Raw genomic sequence first — 22,766 nt, forward strand, 5'->3', positions numbered from 1 at the left:
ATCACCATTGTGATGGCGATTATGCGATGTCCCACTGATGCTATGAATAGCATGAGGGCAAATAATGGATCGGCCCGGGGATGTTTGCTAACCTGATGTTTATTGTTTTGTCCACCCCGTAGTTAACTTGGACGCGGTTTTGGGTGGTTTTGGCATTTGCAACTTCGGATAGTGCACCATCCTAGCCAATTTCTATGTCTTGGAAGATCCTGATACCACTTGATTGCAACCTAGTGGCTGTCTATAAAAGGCCGCTTCTTGGCCTAGTTTTTATCCAGTATTCTCCATTTAGCCATCATTTCAAATCCCTACACGGCTTCGACTTGTTTCAAAAGATTCTCAACGTTATTTTTTTCGATTTCAAACCGCCTACCCCGAATTATCAAGCGAGAAATGTGCCCTTCAATGAACGAATCCATCGCCTCTGAGACTCGGTTCGAGCCTCGTGATAAACCAGTGATTGTCGGACTATATGGTGTTTCCGGCTCTGGCAAGACCTTTTTGCTAAACCAGCTAAGGTGAAACTTGACAGGGAACATTTTGAATTTTAAGACGGTTCAGAAATGATTGCTAGCCTTGTTCCTGGCGGGCTCGAAGCATTTCAGAAGTTGGACGAGCAAGGAAAAATCATCTGGCGGCAGCGAGCCATCGATACTATCCGGAAACATTGCTCCGAAAGCGGACGAACCGCCGTTGTTGCAGGGCATTTTATGTTTTGGCCCAGCGAAGAAGAAACCGGGAATCCGTTTATACTCAAAATGATCTCGACGCTTACACGCACATCCTATATTTGAATGTGCCGGCGAGAGTTATTGCTCAGCGTCGTTCTAACGACATTAAAAGAAACCGCCCGAGTATATCAGTCACTCATATATGCAAGTGGCAAAAGGCTGAGGAGAGCCAGTTGCGGTATCTCTGCCGTGAAAATGGGATCCTGTTTTCCCTTCTACCAGCACATTTGATATCTGCGGACAAAGTTTCGGCATTCTTGCGTGATTTCCGAGGCCATACCGAGAAGTATAACCTTGTTTGTGCTGAGAGCACTCTTGATGCAGCCGTTGATTCCGGGAATGGCAGGCTAGAGACAATGCTAGTCATGGATGCCGACAGAACATTGTCTCCAGAAGACACCGGTGTTTTATTCTGGGAGGAATTATCTGCTTCCCGGCGATTTAAGAACAATGACCCACTGAAAGCGCTATTCGACAGTCCACTGGCCTACTCATATGCCGCTTTTCGCCAGGCTACTTTATTGTATGAAGAGGCTGCCGATGACGAAGAATTCAATGCCGTCTGTGACAAAGTGGCCTCGGCGGTGGTTCTATACCCCGAAATTGTAGCCCTGCTCCGCCAAGTCGAGAGAGAAAGTCATGTCGGCGCTGTGGTCGTGACATGTGGGTTACGTCGCGTTTGGGAGAAGGTATTAGAGAGAGAAGGCCTGTCTGAGAAAGTGATGGTCATTGGCGGAGGCCGCATCGCGGACGGCTTCGTTGTTACACCTTCGGTCAAAGGTGCGCTGGTAGCTAAATTACGGAATCATCACCAAATGTATGTCTGGGCATTTGGAGATAGTCCCGGGGATTTGGATATGCTGCACAAGGCCAACCAGGCTGTCGTTGTGGTTGGCGACAAGCAGGGCAGAAGCAAAATCATGGACGAAGCTCTGATAGATTCGATCGACAACAAGGGCCTTCAAGCTAGTCAGGCTGTGCTGGGTAACAATACATCCCCCAGATTAGACGCAAGCAAGCTCCCCATTGTCCAACTCACGGGACGTGAGTTTATGGAATCTATCATTCGGCGTCGGAAGTCTTTCCCTGGCCCTCGGATCTGGCATGGAACAGACAGAAATGCAGCCAAACTACTTGCCACTCAGATGCGTGATGCAAAGGTGGCCGGCCCAGATTTGAGAGAAGCACATCGTCGCGCCGGATGGTATTTAGCGACAGAAACCCTGGCTGACATTCTCGGTGTCGAGGAGTGTCCCATCCAGCACGTTCTAGGCCGCCCTACAAGTGGCTATCGTCTCTTGAATGAGTCACAGACACTAATTGTCGCGTTGATGCGCGGAGGCGAACCCATGGCTTTCGGGGTCAACGACGCCTTCCCGCTTGCTATGTTCCTCCACGCCCGCAGCCCCGATGACATTAAGCAGGAGCATCTTCAGGGACGGCTCACCGTACTGCTGGTAGACTCAGTGGTGAACAGCGGCAAGACAGTCATAGAATTCCTACACCATGTTCGCAGACTCCATGGGTCTATTCGTATCATGGTGGTTGCCGGCGTCGCCCAGTCGCAGTCTTTATCCAAAGGCAGTGACCTGACTAGGGCGCTCAATTCCTATACAAACGTCGGCCTGGTTACGCTTCGCATTTCTGACACCAAATTCACCGGCAAGGGAGCCAACGACACGGGAAATCGTCTATTCAACACAACGCATTTGCCCTGAAAACCGTTCCCAACCCACGGCATTTTCTTTTTTCTGTTTTTTCCCTTTTTTGGGTCTGGAGATGCGAGGCCGCATGGGGAACAGCCAGGACTAGGCTTGACTGTAGCTAAATTGAAGAATAAGTTTTTGCTTCTTTAATAGAATGTTATGATTTTTGATATTGATTCAGAGTAACTCAGGAGTGCGGAGTACATCGGAGCAATAGGGCCAAGACGCTAACCAGCTCAATAGTTACAGCACGTCAAGCACGTCAAAATCATCATAGTCGCACCAACACAGCGGATTCTCAGGCCAATGTCTCGATAACTGGGACGTGCAAGCCGCCAGACTCACTCACCATGGATGCGGCAGCTTCTCCATTGTCGGCGACCTCGTCCCGCCGCAAAACACCCGCTTCCTTTGCCTCGTCGTCCCCTATCTCCATCCTCTCCTCGCCCGCCGCCCACACATTCTCACACCTCCACCCCTCGTTGATCCTCTCCGGATACGCCATTCGATTTCGAGCATTAGTAGCTAATCCCGTTCACACGCTTGCCGAGCTCTTGCCAGCCCTCTGTGTGGTTCAAGCCGCTTACGTGATCGTTTGCTTGCCGGCCGCGAAGAAGGACGCCGCGAGCAAAGATAGAGGGAAAACAGGACATAAGCGGAAACTCGGAGTCGCCGGCGGAGACAGTGACGGCGCGCTGGGCGCAAGGATAGTGGTATGTCTCTATCATTTGCTATTCCTGACAACAAGAAAATGGGCACTGACGAGGTATACAGCCAGCAATCCTCTCCCTCCTTCTCCCTCTCCTCCTAGGCACACCCTTCCTTACGATCCTCCTCATTCTTTTCGGCGCTCCGATCACTACGCATATCACCCAGACCCTCCTATGCGCCGCACACATGTCCGTCCTGGCCGGGACCAGCCTCGTTTACGTCCACGGCACTGACAGCTTAGCATGGCGGGAAATCTGGGGCGCTTCCAGGCCGGTAGATAGCGTCTGGGGAGCAGCCGTAGGAACGGCTCTTGGCGCATGGCTGGGCGCGGTACCGATTCCTTTAGACTGGTGAGTATTCCGCGGCGGTTCTATGGTGAAGGTAGATGTCAGTGATAAAAACTGAATCTAACGTGAATTAGGGATCGGCCATGGCAAGCGTATCCTATCACGATAGTCACAGGTGCATATTTAGGTTACGCATTTGGCTCACTCGTGGGAAGGACCCCCTTATTGTATGGAAAGCGAATACAATTCACTGCAGAGGACGAAGATGAAGGAGAGTCGTCCAATGAAGAAAAGGCCCTGAAGCAAATTGAAGCTGCAGGAAGTCCCGCTGAAGCAGAGCAGGATCTTGTTGGAAATCAGCAGATGCCACAGCAAAGTTCGAAGCACAAGCCAAAGCAAAGGAAACCATGAGCTGTGAGTGACGAGTGGTTGGCATGAAGGCACCATTTTAGACACGCCGCGACAAATAGAGATGTTGTATTTTTCCAATCCTCTACTAGAAATAATGCGGACAATTGTCAATCCTTCACGTGTCATTTCCCAGTATTATCAAATTAATCATTACCTAAAAATCAAAACTGATACGGAAAGCTGCTTCACTCGGCATCAAGACTCGACGCCAATATACCCGGCGTCTGCTTGGTGCATACCGTCACTCTTAATCTTCGTCCGTGCATATCCCCAGTTATTCCAATTATCTACCTCGACAGGTGACCCTGGGGGCTCCGGCTCTGGCTCATAATGCTGCATCACTATAGCCTTTGCCGCTTTCCCGCGCTTTTTTGTAGATGGTGTCGCCCAAGCGTCCTCGGGATCAGAACCTGGCCGTTCCTCAGACGGGCAAGATTTTTGAACCACCGGTCCCTCTTCAAAAACAACTTGATCTGGCGCTTCTAGATGGAGCATCTCTTCCTCCGGCTCTGCGGGTAGCTCTTCGATCTGTTTGACAGCGACTTCCTCCACAGGGGCTTCCAACGCCAGGTTCTCTTGGCTCGGATATTCAACGGGAACATCCATAGGGGTGAGAAGACTCTCGAGGTGTTCGTTCTCGTCGCGAAGTGTCATAATCTTGTGAGCGTATATCTCCCCGACACTTCGCATCAGAAATTTATCGAATCCGGGATCAGTGCCTACGATACCTAGGAATTCATCCTCACGAAACACGCCCTCGTCGGCACAGAACGCAGCCGTCATCTTATCTTTGATATACTCCTTGAACCACGTATTTTTTTCTGGCAGTTTCGAATAGATAGACCGCGCGAGGTTCAAGATCGTAAGAATTGGTATCGAGTAGTCTAGCCTCAGCATCATTCTCCTCGCATGTTCCTCTAGACCTTCGAGACCGTATGTAGTCGCAGCAGAGTAAGCAAGAACGCTCCGTCTATATTCTTGCTCCCCGTCCCAGCCAGCCAAATTTCTAATCGTCTGGTAATCGCCGGTGCATAGATAATGGGCCAAAGTATGGCCCACGTCCTCGTGCACATCAGAGACATCGATCAATATTTTAGCTCCAAAATTATTCCATGTCCCCCCTATGGTGGTGCCTCGAATAAAGTATTCTTGAATTGTGTACTTCTGTCTGCTTTCCCCAATTACGAGAGTAACAGGTGGCGTGAGATAGGGCCTGCAAAACCCGGCAATGTCAGTGTCCATCCAGAGAGAAGAGGTAGATAAGCATACGATTCAGTTGGCTGCTCTTGCCTGGGTTTCGCAGCTTCAACCAGTTTTGACTTTTTGGCTTTTTTCTTTGGGGCCATTGCTCAGTATTAGAATGGAATTATTGACTAATGTTGCAAAAGAATCGGAGAATGTGAGATGGGCAGATGCGTCTCATAGCCTTCTTGTAGCAGTCGGTATGAAAGGAGGGGTAAACCACCGCTATCGAAGGTCCAAAGCCCGAGCCACCAATGAGATCAAGGGGGCATGAAGCCTTGCTGAGAGTAGGGAGTCCTATCCAATGCAGATGCGCCAACGCATGTTTGCATATGGACCAAGGGAGGTTCAAAATGGGAGTTCCCGGAGCCTCGTAGAAGTAAAAGAGAGAGCGGAATGGCGAAGGGTGGTCGCTAGGTGGACTAGGACAGAACACAGTCCTAGCAAAAATATTGATTTCCATGTAACTGTACAATGCAATGATTATTTGAACTGGTATATTCATCCAAAATTGAACAGGTCTGAAGTGGTGTGGGAAGAAGTTAAAAGGAGCGAAGAGAATCATCTACATCACACCAGTGGACATGGCAAGGGTATCATGACAGAAAGCATATAAATTAAAAAAAAAGAAGCCAATAATATGAATAACCGCAAAATGGGTAATGTATCGAGAATCGCCAAAATTTACCACCGTCAAATGCACCGGCAAAAAGGGGAAAAAGAGTAAGGAAAGATTGCTGGCATCAGACGGGGACAGCCTAGCCTCTCCCCATTATTTTATCAAACGGATTCATGCGGTGAGACGAACTTTCCGACTTCATGGCATAGCTCTCCGGTGATGCATTGCTACTTCGGCCGTAGCTGCTCTCACTGGTCTGTCTCCACATCCCCGAATCCATACGATCATGTTTGCCGCGCTGAGACGATGCAGTAGATCGAGAATCCGGACTTGATGCCCGCAAGAAACTATCCTGTCCAGACCTAGAGCTGGCCCGTAGTTGTTGCACTTCTTGCTGGAGTTGGAGAACTTGCTTTTCAAGGTGTTTTCGGGCGCTTTGCTCTCTGCGGACTAGGGTTGTGAGAGCGCTGTATTGCTCAACAGAAATCCCCGGTGAGGTGAATGGGTATGGACTGATTGGCGGGGACGAATGGGCTGCGGCTGTATGTGGACGTAGAGTCGCCGTGCTGATAGGCCTGTCTGTGGTTGTGGGGGATGTTCGCGGGGGTGCGGTGTCTTGGTAAGGTGACGAGCGCAGGGGATGTGGTAACTGAGGAGTAAGGTGTTCTGAATCGGCATTCTGTGCACTATTCATTGGTTTTGGTGGTGGTATCGGGGATGGCGTAATAGGAGATATATTGGATCCTTGCATTTTTGCAATCGCGAATTCCAAATCCATCAATTTCACTTCGAGGGTGGACACGCGTTGTGTGAGGTTGACATCGTTGTCCTCTTGCATATTCGACATTAAATTCCCAAAATCAAACTGGCCCAGCTCACCGTTCGGCGCGAGGCTCTCAACTCGAATTTCCGTAGGATCATTTTCTTCCTCTGCAGTCGTGATTGGAGATTCAGGTCTATCCAGAACGGGGTCAGGCTCAACCTTTTTGCCAAAACTAGCTCTCCAAAGCTTCATCTCATCGCTCCGCCGGCGCCACTGGATCGGTGACATGCGATGTGCCCTAGCCGATTCCCTAAGAGCATACGCACTCCGTGAGCGGCGTTTGAGCTGGGCTGTAGTGGTCTGCAAAGGACGCTCTACTATGCTTTTTCTGTCCATCAACGACGATGAGACATCTCCGTCCCTCGAGCCTTCTTGCGCGATCCTGGACGCTAACTCTCGCCCCTCTTCGGTTGATAACACAAGGCTTGGAAGTGTTGCTCTTCGACGAGGACGTCTGCGCTGTGATTTGAACTGTACGTCTTCTTCCGGTACATCCAAATCCGTAGGGGGCGGAGTTGGGAGAGCGGCAAACTGAGGTTCACTAGGGCTAGTTAAAGGGGAAGGACGTCCATGCGATGAGGTTGACTTGATAGAACGCTGGCGCAACGCCAGAAACCCGAGAAAAGGGGCTATTCGAGCTTCGAAGGCCAATTGAGCCCTGGGGAAGGGGTCGTCGCGTGACCCTTTTCATCCGGGGGCGCACTTCGAACCGGAGTCGGTCTTTCGTTTGCGGCCCAAAGAGTTTGCGCATGATAGTTTCAGTGTGCTGGCCCTCCGATGGGGCATCGTTGGGTTCTGGATTGCTGTGATTGAAGCACAACTGTGTGGGTTTTGGGAGGCGAAGTGATTATGATAAGAAGGGATAGGTTGGGACCCGTCAAAGGGCAGGGAAGAATGCATGGGCGGGTAAGATGCATGTGTCTGATGCTGGGATGGGGCTGAAGCGACAATGGGGGTCAGTGGAGGGAAGGCGTTCGGTCCATGACTGCTCTCGGTTCTTAACGCTGGGTTGCTCAGGGGAGCAGAGATCCTCAGATCCTCCCGGCGAGGGGCCATGGCCGGGCAGAGCTACGCAAACCCAGGGCGGAGACCACAAGGGAGGGACTGAGCAAGGGCAACAAGGTTAAGGATAAAAGCGGGACCTTCCAGAAAAGATGGAAGGGAAAAGCGGACGGTCTTGACCGTAATTTGTGATTTTTCCCCGGTTGCCGTACAAGGCCTTTTGTTGCGGAATGACGGTGTCTCACAATCCCAGCAGCTCCATGGAGAGAGTCGATCGAGTGGTGGGTATCATGATCTGGACCGATGATGCGAGCGAGGTTTCTGGACGCGCTAAACATGCAATGGATGATTGGCGAACGGATGCGACCAGGGAGCAAACGAGCGTGGAAGAGGCTGAGCCAACCAATTGCCAGTGGAGCCTTGTAGGTGAGAAGCGAGCAGTGACAAATCTTCGAGTAATCGAGCGTCCAAGCGGAACTCGTATGCAAATGAGCGAGCAGAGAATTGGGTGTTGGATGAAGATGGGTTTATACTTCGTAAGGACTGGCTGGCGATGAGCTGTCGTGCCGTAAAGAACAGGATACACGCTGGTCAAACGTCAGGCGAGGGATAGAAAGAAAGGTCATCTCCTCGTCAATCATGAGAAGAAGAGAGTCATGATCCAGAGAGTCATGAATTAGCCGAATGGGCGGTCAGATAGACAGCCAGGCTCGTAGAGGCGAATCAATCCGACGCCGGCGAGCTCAACAACAGAAAAGAAAAGAACGGATAAGAAGAAGAAGAAGAAGAGGAAGAATCAGGAACCAGGAGGAACCAGCAGACACATGAAGATGAAGAAGAAGAAGAAGAAGAAGAAGAACATGAAGCTCTTCGCCTGGCGGCCATCAAGAGGCCCAACCGCCAGCACTTTGCTCAAAGCGGGCGTATTAGTCGATCAGGTCGACGCTGCGGGCATTTTGTGTCTGCTTGCTGGCCCTCAAGGCGTCCCGTCAGGGGTAAATCTCCACTTGGCTTCCCGCTTGCTCCCCAAGCCCGGCCCATGTCACCCTGTAACTCTGGCTGCGAGCTGGGGTGTGCGATCCGACGTTGTTCTGGAACAGAGACAGGATGCGGTTGTCGGTCCGCAGGCGAGAGCGAGACGAGTGGCAGCGCTTGTCCGCAGAGAAATCGTCGTTCAGAGCCGTCAGCGGGCGAGAGGCTCAGCCAGCACGGAGATCACCCGGCGGTTCGTGCATTTCGAGAGTTGAGATGCGTTGAATCGAGGCCTGTTCTGCTCCACCACAGCTCGGGTCTATCGCAACGCTAACTCGCCAGCGCAACAGCTTTGGACGGCGAGCTAGTTTGCTGCCCAAGAGCATCGTCTCTGCCAGCTCGTCACTTCACAGTCCGCCAAGGTGTCGTGGGTTGTTGGTTGCATGGTCGGAAATCCATGCCAGTCTGTCCTGTGCGATGGCAGATGGGAGGTTGTCACCTGTGTCCAACCTCGCACACACCAAAAAACAAACGCCAGGCCGAAACCGCCTCACCCGCAGGACGCACGATGCCTCAAGCAGGTCTGAAACACTGGTTGCTTATCTTGACTTTAAAGATACGAGTGCACGAGCAGGCAATCAGCCGCCTGCACAACACGATGTGCATGCATCTCCAGGGAGCGATCGCCCAGGTCCAGGGCTTCTACAGGTTGGATTTGGGCTCAGGGCTATGGCTACGGAGCACAGGCTGCTGTCGCTCTCTACAGTCGGTTGAATCTGTGACACGGAGTCTGCCACTCAGTCCGCAGAGAAGTCTCCGGGCCTGGTCGAAACTGTCCTGAAACCAGGGCTGATAGTACGACCTGTTCCCCGAACCAGCACAACGGCTGCATCGCCTCTCCTCCTGGAAATACTCATGGCGAAGGGCAATCTTCAAGTCTTGCTGCCAAACGGATTCTCGATGACAGAGCAAATATCTCAGGCCTGCCTTCGTCGCGTTGGAATCCGTCAACTTGTCTGCATAAACTCCGTCGCATCAGGATACCGCAGATCGGCATTTTCTTCCAAAAACTCCATCCACCGTTTGAGGAACGGACTTCCACTGCCACAAGTTTCAGCATGATTGCCGGCCGAGTCAGTTACAGGAGCACGCGTAACTCTTCCCGCGTGTTTTGCATGCATGGAGATAATCCACTTACCGGCTGATAGTCTCGGAGTCTCCACACACGCATAAATGCCTCCGTGGACGAGTCATGGCCACTGGTTTATCAAGATACTTGTCAGCAATCGTCCGAGCAAGCAAAGCATTCCGTCGAAACGCAACATACCGTTCAGCCTCCTCTTCTCACCCAAGAAGCCCACTTCCCGCTCTGGATTGCTTCTCACAAGGCTAACCACAACCGCTTCTTTCTCCCGCCCCTGAAACCCATCCACACTTCCAATCTCTAAGCCGGGATATTTCTCCTTCAGTAGCTGCGCCAACAAAGCCACCTGTGCATTATACGGTGTGATCACCGCGATGTCCTCCTCCACCACGCCCGCGGCGATCAAATTCCCCACATGTCTCGCGACAATCGCGCCTTCGAGATCATTGCTCTTACTATCCGCCAGGAGAAGCTCGGCCTCTTCGGTGCGCTCTGGAAATTCGTCGCCTTGGGTGTCGTAAAAGACCAGTGGTTCCCGAGTATCGTCCGTGTCTTGGACTTCATACGGAAGGTCCCTGAGCAGCCGGGCCTTGACATGGTCTGCTGCAATGAGCCTAGATTCGTAAAGCTCTGACGAAGGAAAAGACATAATCTTTTCATGCATACGATATTGCGTGGTGAGCATGCGTTTGATGTCAGCGCCGTGGAGGGAGAGGAGGCGATCAAAGAGGGTAGTTTCGAGGGTTTCAATCGAAAGCTTCGACATGGAAAGGTCAGCATGGTGGTCTTCCTCAAATGACTTTGGCTTAGCAGCGGAGCTGGATATCTTTGTCGTTACAGATTTAATCGTCGGAGGCAATTGTAGATGATCGCCTGCCAGTATCGCCTTGGAAGCCGACAACAGGGGAACCCAACACTGCGCCTCCAACGCCTGACTGGCCTCGTCGATAAGCACAACATCGAACTTTTGATTCCGAAGCTGATGCCCACCGGATCCATGCAGTGTCGCCAAAACCACCTTGCTCCCCGTGACCAGGCTATCGACACACCTTGCCTCCCGCTCCCGGAATTCCTTTCGCAGCTCTTTCAAATCTTTATATATCTCCCTCCTCTCTCTTCCGCTCCTTGTTTTCCGGATACTGGCCTGCTTCTGTTCGATTTCTCGTCGAACGTCTTTCACGATCGCTGCGGAGTCAGACGTTTGTGTCAAGACTTCCAACGAATGGTCCAAAACTGAAGACAGCAAGCGCGCAGGATGTCCAATCCGTACGAGTGGGATTTTATGCGGCGCCAGTCGTTCAACGATATTGTCTACGGATATGTTCGACGGGCCGCAGACGAGAATGCGCAGGTTACGGCGGACGAGCTGGAGGATCAATTCGATCAGAGTGTGTGTTTTACCCGTCCCAGGAGGACCGTGGATGAGTGCAATCTCATGGGATGCTAGGGCGAAGCGGATTGCTGCTTTCTGGGAATCGTTCAGACTCGGGTCGATGAAATCGATAGAAGAGCCGGAAGCCCAGTCAGGGGAAGACGGTGTCGTGTGCCCAAAGAGAACTTGCATGAAGCGAGTGTGGTCAGATTCGGTCATCTTTTCCATTCTGGTCATGGTTTGTTTCATTCTTCACGTCTACATTAGCACGATAAAGCCGGCTTACTGGACAGCAATTCGCCCCTACTCACCGTCGATGTGTGATATCGTTTGCCAATTTTACCCTGGAGAGAAACTGTCAGGAGCTGCCCCAGATACATATTCTCTTGAGCAAAACAATGAACAAGCAGGACAAGACACATCTCACAGCCAAAGCTTTTGTCCCCACAGACTATCCGCTCCTTCATCATCCTGCTTTCCAGGTCGTCCACGATCATCAAACGCAATCCACACACTCCTCTCTCCAACCCTCGTAACCACACCCTCCAAGCCCTTTGTAGTCTTATCATCGTCCTTCCCTACCTTTGCTTTCCCAGCTTTACTCCCAACACCCCCTCGCGCCCCGGAAGCAATCGGCTCAACCCTCACCACATCCCCAACCCGGATCCCATGAGCCGGTAGACTATCCCTGCCAGCATCCCCATTGTCGCCCATATCACCAACCTTCTTCCCCTTTGCGCTTTTCAGCGCGGAATCCACGCCAAACTCACCAACCTCTCTTCCGCCCATGCCCGTCCGGCAGTTCACAAGCACCAACCCCGTCAGCGCATGGCCCGCAGCTTGCAGCGCACGACGAGTGGCCGGGGACACAAACGATAGGCCTGCATTGGTGCCGCCGGAGGACAGACTCAGGGCTGATGAGGCTATTTCGGCGTCGTGTTCTGCTAGCAGGAGTTGCTGCTGGGACTGGGCGAAGGTGGGGATGGAGAGAGGGCGCATGGTGGCTGGTGATAGGTGGATGTGAGGAGGGCAGGTTCACCGGTGCGTGGGCAGCCGCAGGAGCCGGATATGTAGGTCCTGATTCATTCGATAGACAGCGAGTAGCGATGGGAAAGCAGTTTGTCACCATCAGTCAATGAGCAAAGGATGCTTTGAGACGCGCGGGAGTGGACATCATTGTTAGTCAGCAAAGGACATCAAGCCCGACTTCATCTTGGATATAAATTTCGAATTTCTGTCCGAACAATGGATGGGAAGTTTCAAGAACTAATAGAGGATACGACAGATTCTCTATCTTTGAACCGGAAATCTCAGTTGAAGGTATTCCGTATTCCCTCATAAATTAAATTCTTGGCTATCTGTTGAAACTAGGGATGACTCTTGACCACCTACAGTACTCTAGTCTCTACTCCGCACCCTGCAGAAATTTCATATGTAATCATGTGAGACAGTGATAGTTCTCACGATCCCGTTTCCTTCAAAAGACTGCTTCGAACCTTCAGACGAAAAGTAATCTCCCTGAATGACAGCGGTCTGGAAACAAGCATACGGACATTGGACTTGCGACATCAGATGGTGCTGGTCAAATCCGTTGTCATCCTTGTGCTTCGGAGTTGTTGACCCGCTGTTCACCGCTGTACTGTCTCCAACAGAGCTCAGTTTGTGCTCCCCATGCTCGTATTGCCTCCTCGAATAGTCGCTGCGGCGTCGCTCGATCAGGGCGTTAAGCGCTGGCAAACACGCACAGATAAAACCGATACCGACCTCGGCGTTTCTGAGGGGAATTCCTTCTGTTAGTGATTTGCGAAATATAAGTGGTAGGGAAGAAAGCCGGTGTGTGAGGAAGAGGTTCATACCTAGCAAGTCCAATTCGGGTGAAGAGAATAGTCTGGTTGGATGAGCTACCCATCTGCACAGCTGTGACTAATTGATAAATACCAAATCCCGTAGCTATGCCACCGGGGCACAGGACACCGATTATTCTGAATTTCTGCTTGGCCTCCATCCGAGGCGACCATACCAACGGCAGGGGCATGAAGAAAATAATCAAGTTACTGACGACGCTCGCTACAGAGTCCGAGATCAGAATGGCCTGTTGGTTAAGACACTTGGAGAAGTCCTGTCGCCAGTATGCCGAAATTGGTAGACAAGTTCGAACTTTCACGACGAGGCCTGCGGCGTAGTAACCGGATAGAAGACCAAGGAAGATGTATATAAAAAGGACGACCCTTTTGTACGGGTTAAAGAGTTTAACAAGGGTCAGCAAAAGCGTAAGCTTCGCCATAAAAATCATGGGCATGTAGACGATGGTGGCAATATAGCTACGCTATCGAAGCCAGAGAGAGGTCAGACTCATGCGTTCCAGCATTTCAATTGGAGATGAGGCAGACCTTGAGGAATAGTATCATTGTTTCCGTGTCGACATCCCACTGATTGTAGCCGCCACCAGCCGTGGCCACTTTGCAAACAGAGCTCATCAGACAAGGTCGATCAGCGGTTTATAAGGGTAGAGCACGTACGGAAAATGGAGATAACGCAGTACGCGACATATAGTAGCTAATGTTTCCATCATAATCCTCAGTATCACTTTCATCTTTTATTCGATCAAAGCATCCATACCCATGAAACGGCACCGGCGTCTAAATCTCAGTCAACAAACCGCAAATGTCTCAAGATCACAAGATTTTGGACTACGTACAATCGTCACCGCCAAAAGAACGCAGCACCTTTGCTTTGACAAAGGTTCGAAGGAAAAAGAATATCGTAACGAACACAATACACAGCGCCTGGGTGGCCAGAAGGACTGTGTTCAATTCATCCTTGGGGTTGCTAGGGTCTGGTATGACTCCGGGAGGCGGTGCAATTGTGCCCTGACGCCCATCTTTAGCTACCATTGTAGCCCGTGGCCATTAGTCGACAGATATGCCCCTTCCTCACAAAAAGTGCTATGTCGTAGGTGTTGAACGTGATGACGAAAAGGAAAGGAGTTTTTATACTGGTCTTGCAAACTCGGAAATGAGTTTGGCTAAAAACAAGGGTAGCTGAATCATGTTGGCGTCCATTTATTCGATTGGAGGAACACGTTGCGGCCAGCTGGGCTCCCCGTACGAGCAGCTCAGGGATTCCTAGCAACAACGGATATTTATTGTTGGTCAGATCCGAACCCTAATGGTATGATATCGCTTTGCCCCCCAGCAAAGCGGCGAGAAGCTGAGCAGTCTGGTTATGGCAGGCGTTGACCGTCCGCACGATTCTCACCACCCAAAGGCCATATTAGCTGGAGGCAAGAGACTTGAGATCCGCTCGCATTGGGGGAAGCCAGGGCCAGCGACATGAGCTTATTATATTGGCAGTTTATTGGCGCAAACAAACGCCAAGTCACGGAGCGCGAAACAAACCAACAGTTTTCTGCAGAGAACCAGGATACTTGTGCAGTTGCCTCCGACAGCGGCAGACCTTCGTAGCCGGCCGCGAAAGATTACCGTATGAGAACTCAGACGAATCGCTGGAAGAGACATTGACCCTTGCTGCATCATGATCATCCATGGAATGATGTCCCGTCTTGAAAAGCTTGTTGGTCTGTAACTAGCGCCTTGGCTATTCAACAGTCAAGATATTTGATGGCGGGTTATGTGTAATATGCCTTGCTCGAACCATCACGGAGGTTGACCCAGGCGATCCAGTTCTCTCTGGCTTTATATGCCCTCTTAACTCAAGAGATATGCCGGCCTGACTTACCCGCAAGGGCGAATTTTGTCCATCCGTCCTAAGCTCGCCACGAAGCCTGTCTATGATGCACATTGCGGTGTAGCCTTGACGAGAAACCGCGGTGCTCCATTTCAGTTAGAAGGGGGACCTGAGAATCCAAACTGAATATGGTTTCCAAACGATTTGTTTGTCGAATTCTATTCGCAGCGAACGACGCTGGGTAGGCTGTTGCTCACAAGACAGGGCACCCTCACTGAAGGTGAAGGTGCACTAGCCTCCCGTTATTGCTTCCTGGTTTAGAGAAATGGAATGCCCGGTGTCCCGGGAGTGGTTGGACACGCCCTTCATCGAACCTGGGATGAACCCTCTCTGCTCCCCAGCAATTTCCGCGAGGTGCTTGGGTCAATCCGTTCCATTGTTCTCAGCAAGAGGCTGGGATAACAGGAATTCTTGGGATCGCGTGCGGCCATTCTGACTCTCTGCTTTATGGATAGTATTTCATCAGCAATTCCGATTTGGTCACGCGGCTAAAGGCTGTATTCCGCTGACCAAGTAGGCAAGCCTTTATGGACCAGCGGTGACCAAGGTATATTTTGCAGGAACCTATGTGGTTGGGGCTTTCTCTCCTACATAGGTCAAGGTCTTCGGATCTGTGGAAGCGGAGAGTGTAAAATATACAGAGTGACCCCTCATTTGGACTCTGGAAGCGCCGTTTTCGAGCCTTGGCGAACTGGCCGTGATTCAAGGGAGCCCATTGGTCAATCTCACCAGCTCAATCCGTCGGCCCCCTCGAAAGGAGGAGATATGGCACAACGGTCTGGTTATCGCCTCTGTTCCTGAAAGATCCACTACACTCTGGTGCCCACAGTATTGAGTGTCCATCCTAATAATAATGAGGAACGCCCTCCAATCGTGAAACAAGCTTCATAACCTCGCGCGCCAGTTAACTCCGGGGCGAGAACTTAGAAGCAGAACCCGAGAAAGACCGCGTGGTGCGCCCCCCCAGAAGCCGCCGAAATTCTCCCGGTGGAGCGCAACCAGAGCCCGGCTGAATAGGCCCAGGGCAACGGCAATCCCTCGGCTGCTCACTATATCCGGGCAAAAGACAGCTGATTGCCTCTCCGGCGTCGCCACCAAGTCGACATATCTGTGCAGAAACCGACACCGGACATACGTTAATCCTGCCGCGAGGTCTAGATGGCTGAGTCAGCGTGACTAGGCGGGGCGGGACCTGGTCAACTGCCACTTCTGACACCCTTGGAATCCTTCCACGCTCTAAAATTCTGCTTGTCCTTCGTGGCATTCCGGGGGGCGCTTTGATTTTTCTTTTCGCCCTGCTCTTTAAAAGCGCGGGCCAGTTCCACTGTCTTTAGTTTCCGTTGACAGAGCCCCATGCAATGAACGATGCTGCAATGTCCGGAAATTGCCACACTGAGAGATTGAGCGGTGAAGATGCCAAAATGGACCACAAACAAACCTCTACTGTCGTTGAGATCCAACCTACCCAGCTCACGCCAGACGAGCCAGAGCAATCACCATCTGCCCCAGAGCCTGCTGATAACAAGGAAACCTCCGAGACGACGCTTGACGAGCAGCTGTCAGGCCTCCAGGTTTCCAGTGTCGGGGACGGAGCGCTGCAGCCAGGGCTGCAGGCCACCGCGCAAGCTCATCCTGATATCCCCCAGGAGATTACCACGCAAACAGATCCTCCCAACCGAAGAGACCCCGAGTTGAAATTTTCCAAGCCCGATTTGGAAAAGATTTTTGCACTAACCCCAATCCCCACCATCCTCCTCGACTCCAATCTACGCATCGTGCACATCTCTGACAGCCACTTCAGCTTCTTCCAACTAGACAAGGAGGAATGTTTTGGTCGACACATTCTTGACGTGGAACCACGAAAAGTCCCCGCCCCAGATGCTGCCACGCTCAGCGACATCATCCATTCCGCCATCCATACCCGCAGCATCCAGATGATGAACGATGTTGAGGACCGTCTGTCCCAGACTTTGTTCCGCTTGCGGGCTACACCAATATTCGAAGCGAATCAGTTTCTCTACATTATTCTAGAAGCCCTCAACGTAACAAATCCCCAATTAAAAGCAAAGGTGCACGAACACGCCTACGCTACGGAAACTTATCGGGTGCTGGTCGATACTGTCAGTGACTATGCGATATTTATGCTAGACACAAAGGGTTACATTACTACGTGGAATGCTGGCGCCGCTATTTTGAAAGGATACACGGCTGGAGAGATTGTTGGGAAGCATTTCTCCTTATTCTACGGGCCAGACGACTGCTTAAAGGGCAAGCCGGCTAAGGAGCTAGTCCTAGCACTCCACGACGGCAAGGTTGAAGATGAAGGCTGGCGATATCGCAAGGACGGCTCCCGATTTTGGGCAAACGTTACCTTAACACCCGTCCATCAGCTTGGCCACCACATCGGCTTCGTCAAGGTAACTCGTGATTTAACCGAGCGAAAGGCCGCTGAGGCACGCCTCATCGCCGCGTACGATGAAACGTCAAAACTGAAAAGCGATTTTCTCGCAAACATGAGCCATCAGATCAGAACTCCAATGAATGGGGTCACTGGCGCTCTCTCCTTGCTCAACAACACCGGTTTGTCCGACCACCAACGGGAGTTGGCAAGCATTATCGGAGACCAAACCTCCGTACTATTGCAATTGATCAATGACATTCTCGACTATTCAAAGCTGACTTCCGGTTCATTCTCTCTCAACACTAATGTTTTCAGCGTGGATCAGGTCGTGACCTCTGTGCTTCAGAACTGCAGCATCACCAAGCCAGAGATTGCTATTCAGAGTATCATCGATCCCAAATTCCCCACGCACGTCAAAGGGGACCCTCTCCGCTTCCGCCAAATTCTGCAGAATCTGATTGGAAATGCGTTCAAGTTTACGGACCAAGGGTACATTCACGTTCACACCAATTTTACGGAAGACGAAAATCATGAAGATTATTCTGTGACCGTCGAAGTCGTTGACTCGGGTATCGGCGTCGCCGACGAAGCCATGAGCACTCTTTTCTCTCCCTTCACGCGTTCTGCGGATTCTACAACCAAGCGATATCAGGGCACCGGCCTTGGACTATCAATCTGTAAAAGTTTGGCGGAACTCATGGGTGGTGCGGTGGGGTATCGAACAAATCCCGATTGCCAAGGTAGTATCTTTTGGCTCAAAATAAAACTTGGACGTATCGATGCTCCGTCACCGCGATTGGCTGTGCCCTCGTCCTCGGATCCCTGCCAGGATGTCCAAAAGGTCGCTCCGCGCAAGCAATTGTTGATCGTGGAGGACAATACGGTCAACCAAGTTGTTTTGCTGAAAATGTTGAGTTCTCTCGGTTTCGAACGAGTGGATGCTGCCTGGGATGGAGCAGAAGCGGTGCGCCTAATAAAGCAAAAGCCATTGGCATATCATACCGTCCTCATGGACGTTAGCATGCCAATTATGGACGGACTTGAGGCTACGACCGCCATTCGTGAGATGAGAAACGATGTTCCAGTTATTGCAGTCACTGGGAACGCTCTGAAAGGAGACTTTGAAACCTACCTTGCTAAAGGGATGAATGATTTTATTGCCAAACCAATCCATCGAAAAGACCTCGCACGCGTTTTATTGCAATGGGTTGGACCATGAATGAATTGAAGAAAGGAGAAATGAAAAAATTGAAGGAACATATCGATATACTATTCCCGGATGCGGTGTCTTTAATCAACGAATGCTTTAATTTACACCTCTCCCCTTTCCCCAGAGCAAACGAGGAAGACCGGAGAAGACTACCCCATTATCGGGTCTGTCTTCGAATTCGGGTTGCTAACGTGGGACATTTCCGAATGTTCTGCCAAGGGTTGTGAGGTCCCGTACTTGTCTCTACCTGCCGCCTTATGTGGTTCAAATCCAGATTTCCCCTAAAAGAAACCTTTTAAAACAGCATATTCCACCCCTTCCCTCCAGGCCCCAGTGCGTAAATCCAGTATAAGGGTGGCAGACGATATATGGGAACGCGACAATCCCTACTCGGACTATGAACTCGTCAAAGTCTCCCATCCAAATTCAATCATTATTACCAATAAATACAAATAATCACCAAGGACCATTATACACGGGTATGCATATCTGCGGGGAATGTTAACTTCCACTGCCGTTTCTTAAATACAACGTACCATACCGCCCCTTCCTGCCTATATTTTTGACGGTAAGACCTGCCTGGCTGCGGATGCCCCTGCGTGCACGCTGGCCAAGATATCCGTTCTGCTATCAGGTGAACAGACCAGAACCGGGGACCCAGGACACCTTGGATAAACGGGCTCGATAGGCCACGATGGCTTTTGAGTGGCAGAAGCAGCCAATAAAGCGAGGCACTCAGCAGGGAAGTTGAGGCAATTCATGCAGGGGACTGCGGCATCCGCCTGCGCATGTGGTCGCCAAAAGAGGTGGCCGATAAATGCAAGCGAGAAAGCTTATTGCGGCCAGACACCACCGTTGGGCCGTTGAAACCAACGATTTTCGTCTACGAGGCAGACTACCAAATGGGCCAGGGGATCTGGGGTCAAACGGTTATGTGGCTGCAGCATCCACTTGTCTGCCCGAATTCCAGAGTGCGAGACGGGGCCTATGGCTTTGTAATCTCTTTTTGGGAAATTTGAAAGGGCCAAGCAGCGCAGGATTGACTGGCTTGCATACCTAGGCTCTGGACCGCTGTTACGAGGCGCGCCGCTGTGCGTGCAACAAAATCTGCAGTGTGTGTGCGCAGGGGCCCAGCAGAATTTAATTTTCCTACGCTGTATTTCCACATATCAGCTGGCTATTATATCAAAATAACCATGGAATCGTTGCACACGTCCCTTCAGATCCACTCACAGCACAATCCAGAAGACAAGCCAATACTGATTGGAGGATTTCAAGGTGAGAAGAGGGATGAAGAATAAGAGGGATGTCGGCCCATCCAGCCTCCATGGCCAAGTTGACTTTGTTTTATACTGTAGCCTCATCCCACGCGTGGCGAAAATGCAGGATCCGAAGTTGGCAAATGTGGCTTCTCCCAGGGGTCATTTGTGGCCACGCGATTGCCAACTTCATAATTTATAAGTTGTTGTGGTATACCGCAGTTTTCCTCCCAGAAGTCTTTCGATTTTTGATTTGAAAGAAGTGGAAATTGACAGGCTTATTGTGTGGCAAGGGAGTTGAACGACTTGCTGGGGCAGAGGGCAACTGACGTGTCGCTTTCAGAGATAGCCAGATCGTCGAATGCGAATATGTTCGTTTTCTCCGATTCTCCTTGTTTTTACTGTTTGATTCAGGCTAACTGTGCTTTTTCATGCCTTAGGCTAAAGTCTTTTGCAGACGCTCACACGTTTGTGGATATTGGTGACTGACCAGAGAGCACATTGCGCTCACTACTCCCCGGCTCTTCGTCGGTGCTCGATGCCGTTGACATGCCATCTTGCTCGAGCCTTTTGGAAAATTATGTCGATTTTGACGCTCTGGCACCTCGTACTCGAAGGAATGGTACTCGACCCTGATGATGAAAGTACTGGTCCAATTTTTTCTGGTATATTTATATCTGCTTTAGGAGCCCAGTTGCGCAGAACAGGAATAAGCTGCTGTTTAAGAGCCGTCAGGGTTAACTAATAGTTGTTCTTGGCTAGGATTTCTGGATGTCGTGACATGTTTCTGATATCCCGGGCTGCATTTGTATACATACACAGGTAGGCATTGGATACTCCTCGGTAGATATACGGAAATTCTCCAGACCAAGGCATGGTAGTGAATACGTCACGGGTGTGATTTGAAGGTCGTCATCAATCGAGCTTTTCCTGGCAAGCTCTCAGGATCTTCGTGAGAAGTTGCTGAGGTCTTGGCATAACTTATGAACAACATTTAAGCGCGATGTGTTGCGATCTTCAACAGCGCTGGCGTTCTACTTAAACAAGCAGCATTATCAAGGAGTAGACATCTTTGAGCCATGTAATTTTACTCACGTCACAGTGATGACATTCAATCGCTTCGTCTGATCCCTGGGTCCTCGTGGATGCAGGGACTTCAAGTGATCCAGCATTCGTATCTTGTTTCTGACTTCTCCCACAAGGACCTCCGCGAAGCCCGGGCAAACCCCGCAGGTGGAGTGGCCTGATGCCCAGTGGCCACAGTTCCGAGTTTTCCCTCTCCTTGCATCATTCCGGCAGATGTCTTGGATTCTGCAGCGTTTCCCTGGATCTGATAGAGAGGCTGCCCGAGACCCGGGTTGCCGATACTTCCCGGCGGGACGGTTCCTGGAAAGCAAACAGAGCAAAAACAGCCAGCACCTTCCATGGATGGCAGCCACGGGAAGCGAGACAAAACAGAAGGAGCAGGGCACAAATTGACTTTGCCTAGCGCTGATTTGAGGCGGTGCATTACGAAGAATCAGCCAATGGGAGTCGTCCACGCAGGTCATGACGCTTTGATTGGCTGGGTATAAATATCCGGACCTGAAACTTACCAAAATTTCAGCCTTACACCGCGAATTCTGCTTGAATTTTCTGTTTATGGCTGTACGACTGATGACGAGGCTCCAGTCGGTCACTCCACCCTGTCTCAGCCGCACTGCGTGTGCTGGCGGAGGTACCCCGTTGCCTGGAATTGTATGGAAGGGTACTTTACGAGGATGTCACGGACTGTATCACTGCGGAGTGACGATTCGGTAAGCCGTATTTCTTCGCTTGCCTTCAACCTGCTTTTCTTCTTCTTTATCTTCACCTCATCACCTCTCGCTCTTTTGCCACCAACAGGGCCTTCGCTTGCTTGCAACTCTCCCTTTCTCTCGCTCGCTCCATCTCCCAACATCGTCAATTTCATCGGGAGAGCCGCAGCACAGTCACCATGCTTCACTCTTTTACTCGCCGCGCCTTCTGCGCCCTCCTCATCGTCGCTTGCTCCATCCTTGTCCAGGCCGAGCCGCTCCATCGCCGGCCCTACAGAGAGCCCCGCGAGATCCTCGAGGACCGCACAGTCGCTGCTGCGTTCCAGGGCCTTTCGTTCAAATTCTGGAATTCTGTTGAGCGTTCAATCGATATCAAACATGACCTCGGTGCCCCTCCCCAGAATGATCCACGATATCAGTTGATCAAGAGGCAAGGCGGAAGCGGAATCGTCACCAATTCTACTCCATCCGTGACCCCAACGCCTACACCACCGCCAGAGGAGACTCCCACTGAGCCACCACCAACCACCTCTGACACGCAACCCACGGAGACTCCCAACCCGCCTTCAGACACTCCATCCTCGCCATCTCCAACTACTCCAGGCTCAACTACGCCTCCAGCCTCACAGACGCCATCTACTGAGCGTACTACTCCAACCATCACTAACAGCACCCCGAGAGAATCCACGTCTGTGTCCAGCTCAACCTTTATCGGCACCACTACTGATGAGAATGGAGGCCTTGTGACATACACATCGGTTGTCCTTGTTCGACCTACACGCCCCGGGAATGGAGACTCTCAGGAAACCAACAGTGCAAAACCAAGCTTGCAAACCAACGGTGCCGCTGCCCCAGCCGGAATGCAAAAGGAGATGATTGCCGTACTCGGAGGTGCCGTGGCCGTTGCCATGGCTCTCTAATCGATGGAGATTGAGCCGGAATCTAAAAATTGTGACATTTTTTTTTTCTCCACTTGTTATTGCAAACTGCGAGACCGGGGGGTGAACGTGAGCGGGTTATTTGCATTTCCAGGGGCGTCTGATGTTTTCTATCTGATTGATCGGTTTCGGTACTTTCTATGACCTAGGTTCCAATAATGCTAGGCCTCTACCCTACCCCCCCCCCCCCCCAACGCAAATTGGCGACTGGACGACAGATATCTTCTCTTTATGTGATGCTCTTTAGGGAAGGACTTGCTTTCTTTTGACTACAACTAAAATCCTGGAATACTGAACTAAGAATGGAATCTGCGAAGAAGTTGCTTGTTTACAGACTGGGCCAATTTAAACTGCAAAATTAGGTTGTCAATGCTCAGCATATCAAAATTGCTTGA

At 51.1% G+C, this 22,766-nt stretch overlaps 9 protein-coding genes across 9 annotated transcripts; 4 read left to right on the forward strand and 5 right to left on the reverse strand.

Moving 5' to 3' along the window:
* Positions 1 to 563: 563 nt before the first annotated feature.
* UREG_00300 (uncharacterized protein) lies at positions 564 to 2,449 on the forward strand (the record flags this gene model as incomplete). The annotated part of the gene is made up of 2 exons (XM_002540741.1): positions 564 to 745; positions 844 to 2,449. The coding sequence occupies 2 exons, from the start codon at positions 564 to 566 to the stop codon at positions 2,447 to 2,449; spliced, it is 1,788 nt and encodes a 595-aa protein (XP_002540787.1).
* Positions 2,450 to 4,041: 1,592 nt separating this feature from the next.
* On the reverse strand, positions 4,042 to 5,192 carry UREG_00301 (uncharacterized protein; the record flags this gene model as incomplete). Its single annotated transcript, XM_002540742.1, has 2 exons — positions 4,042 to 5,059; positions 5,116 to 5,192. The coding sequence occupies 2 exons, from the start codon at positions 5,190 to 5,192 to the stop codon at positions 4,042 to 4,044; spliced, it is 1,095 nt and encodes a 364-aa protein (XP_002540788.1).
* Positions 5,193 to 5,846: 654 nt separating this feature from the next.
* UREG_00302 (uncharacterized protein) lies at positions 5,847 to 7,281 on the reverse strand (the record flags this gene model as incomplete). Its single annotated transcript, XM_002540743.1, has 2 exons — positions 5,847 to 7,061; positions 7,234 to 7,281. 2 exons carry the CDS (start codon positions 7,279 to 7,281, stop codon positions 5,847 to 5,849), a joined length of 1,263 nt encoding a protein of 420 aa, XP_002540789.1.
* A 511-nt stretch (positions 7,282 to 7,792) lies between these two features.
* On the forward strand, positions 7,793 to 8,779 carry UREG_00303 (uncharacterized protein; the record flags this gene model as incomplete). The annotated part of the gene is made up of 2 exons (XM_002540744.1): positions 7,793 to 8,068; positions 8,291 to 8,779. 2 exons carry the CDS (start codon positions 7,793 to 7,795, stop codon positions 8,777 to 8,779), a joined length of 765 nt encoding a protein of 254 aa, XP_002540790.1.
* Positions 8,780 to 9,511: 732 nt separating this feature from the next.
* UREG_00304 (DNA helicase) lies at positions 9,512 to 12,019 on the reverse strand (the record flags this gene model as incomplete). Its single annotated transcript, XM_002540745.1, has 5 exons — positions 9,512 to 9,605; positions 9,703 to 9,763; positions 9,832 to 11,249; positions 11,332 to 11,364; positions 11,448 to 12,019. The coding sequence occupies 5 exons, from the start codon at positions 12,017 to 12,019 to the stop codon at positions 9,512 to 9,514; spliced, it is 2,178 nt and encodes a 725-aa protein (XP_002540791.1).
* A 429-nt stretch (positions 12,020 to 12,448) lies between these two features.
* Positions 12,449 to 13,319, reverse strand: UREG_00305 (uncharacterized protein; the record flags this gene model as incomplete). The annotated part of the gene is made up of 2 exons (XM_002540746.1): positions 12,449 to 12,794; positions 12,877 to 13,319. The coding sequence occupies 2 exons, from the start codon at positions 13,317 to 13,319 to the stop codon at positions 12,449 to 12,451; spliced, it is 789 nt and encodes a 262-aa protein (XP_002540792.1).
* A 1,079-nt stretch (positions 13,320 to 14,398) lies between these two features.
* UREG_00306 (uncharacterized protein) lies at positions 14,399 to 14,821 on the reverse strand (the record flags this gene model as incomplete). The annotated part of the gene is made up of 2 exons (XM_002540747.1): positions 14,399 to 14,590; positions 14,759 to 14,821. The coding sequence occupies 2 exons, from the start codon at positions 14,819 to 14,821 to the stop codon at positions 14,399 to 14,401; spliced, it is 255 nt and encodes an 84-aa protein (XP_002540793.1).
* A 2,939-nt stretch (positions 14,822 to 17,760) lies between these two features.
* On the forward strand, positions 17,761 to 18,387 carry UREG_00307 (two-component system protein A; the record flags this gene model as incomplete). The annotated part of the gene is made up of 1 exon (XM_002540748.1): positions 17,761 to 18,387. The coding sequence occupies one exon, from the start codon at positions 17,761 to 17,763 to the stop codon at positions 18,385 to 18,387; it is 627 nt and encodes a 208-aa protein (XP_002540794.1).
* Positions 18,388 to 21,612: 3,225 nt separating this feature from the next.
* On the forward strand, positions 21,613 to 22,353 carry UREG_00308 (uncharacterized protein; the record flags this gene model as incomplete). Its single annotated transcript, XM_002540749.1, has 1 exon — positions 21,613 to 22,353. One exon carries the CDS (start codon positions 21,613 to 21,615, stop codon positions 22,351 to 22,353), a length of 741 nt encoding a protein of 246 aa, XP_002540795.1.
* Between the last annotated feature and the right edge of the window lie 413 nt (positions 22,354 to 22,766).

Source organism: Uncinocarpus reesii, genomic scaffold (assembly GCF_000003515.1).
Source record: "Uncinocarpus reesii 1704 scaffold_1 genomic scaffold, whole genome shotgun sequence".
Lineage (NCBI taxonomy): Eukaryota > Fungi > Ascomycota > Eurotiomycetes > Onygenales > Onygenaceae > Uncinocarpus > Uncinocarpus reesii.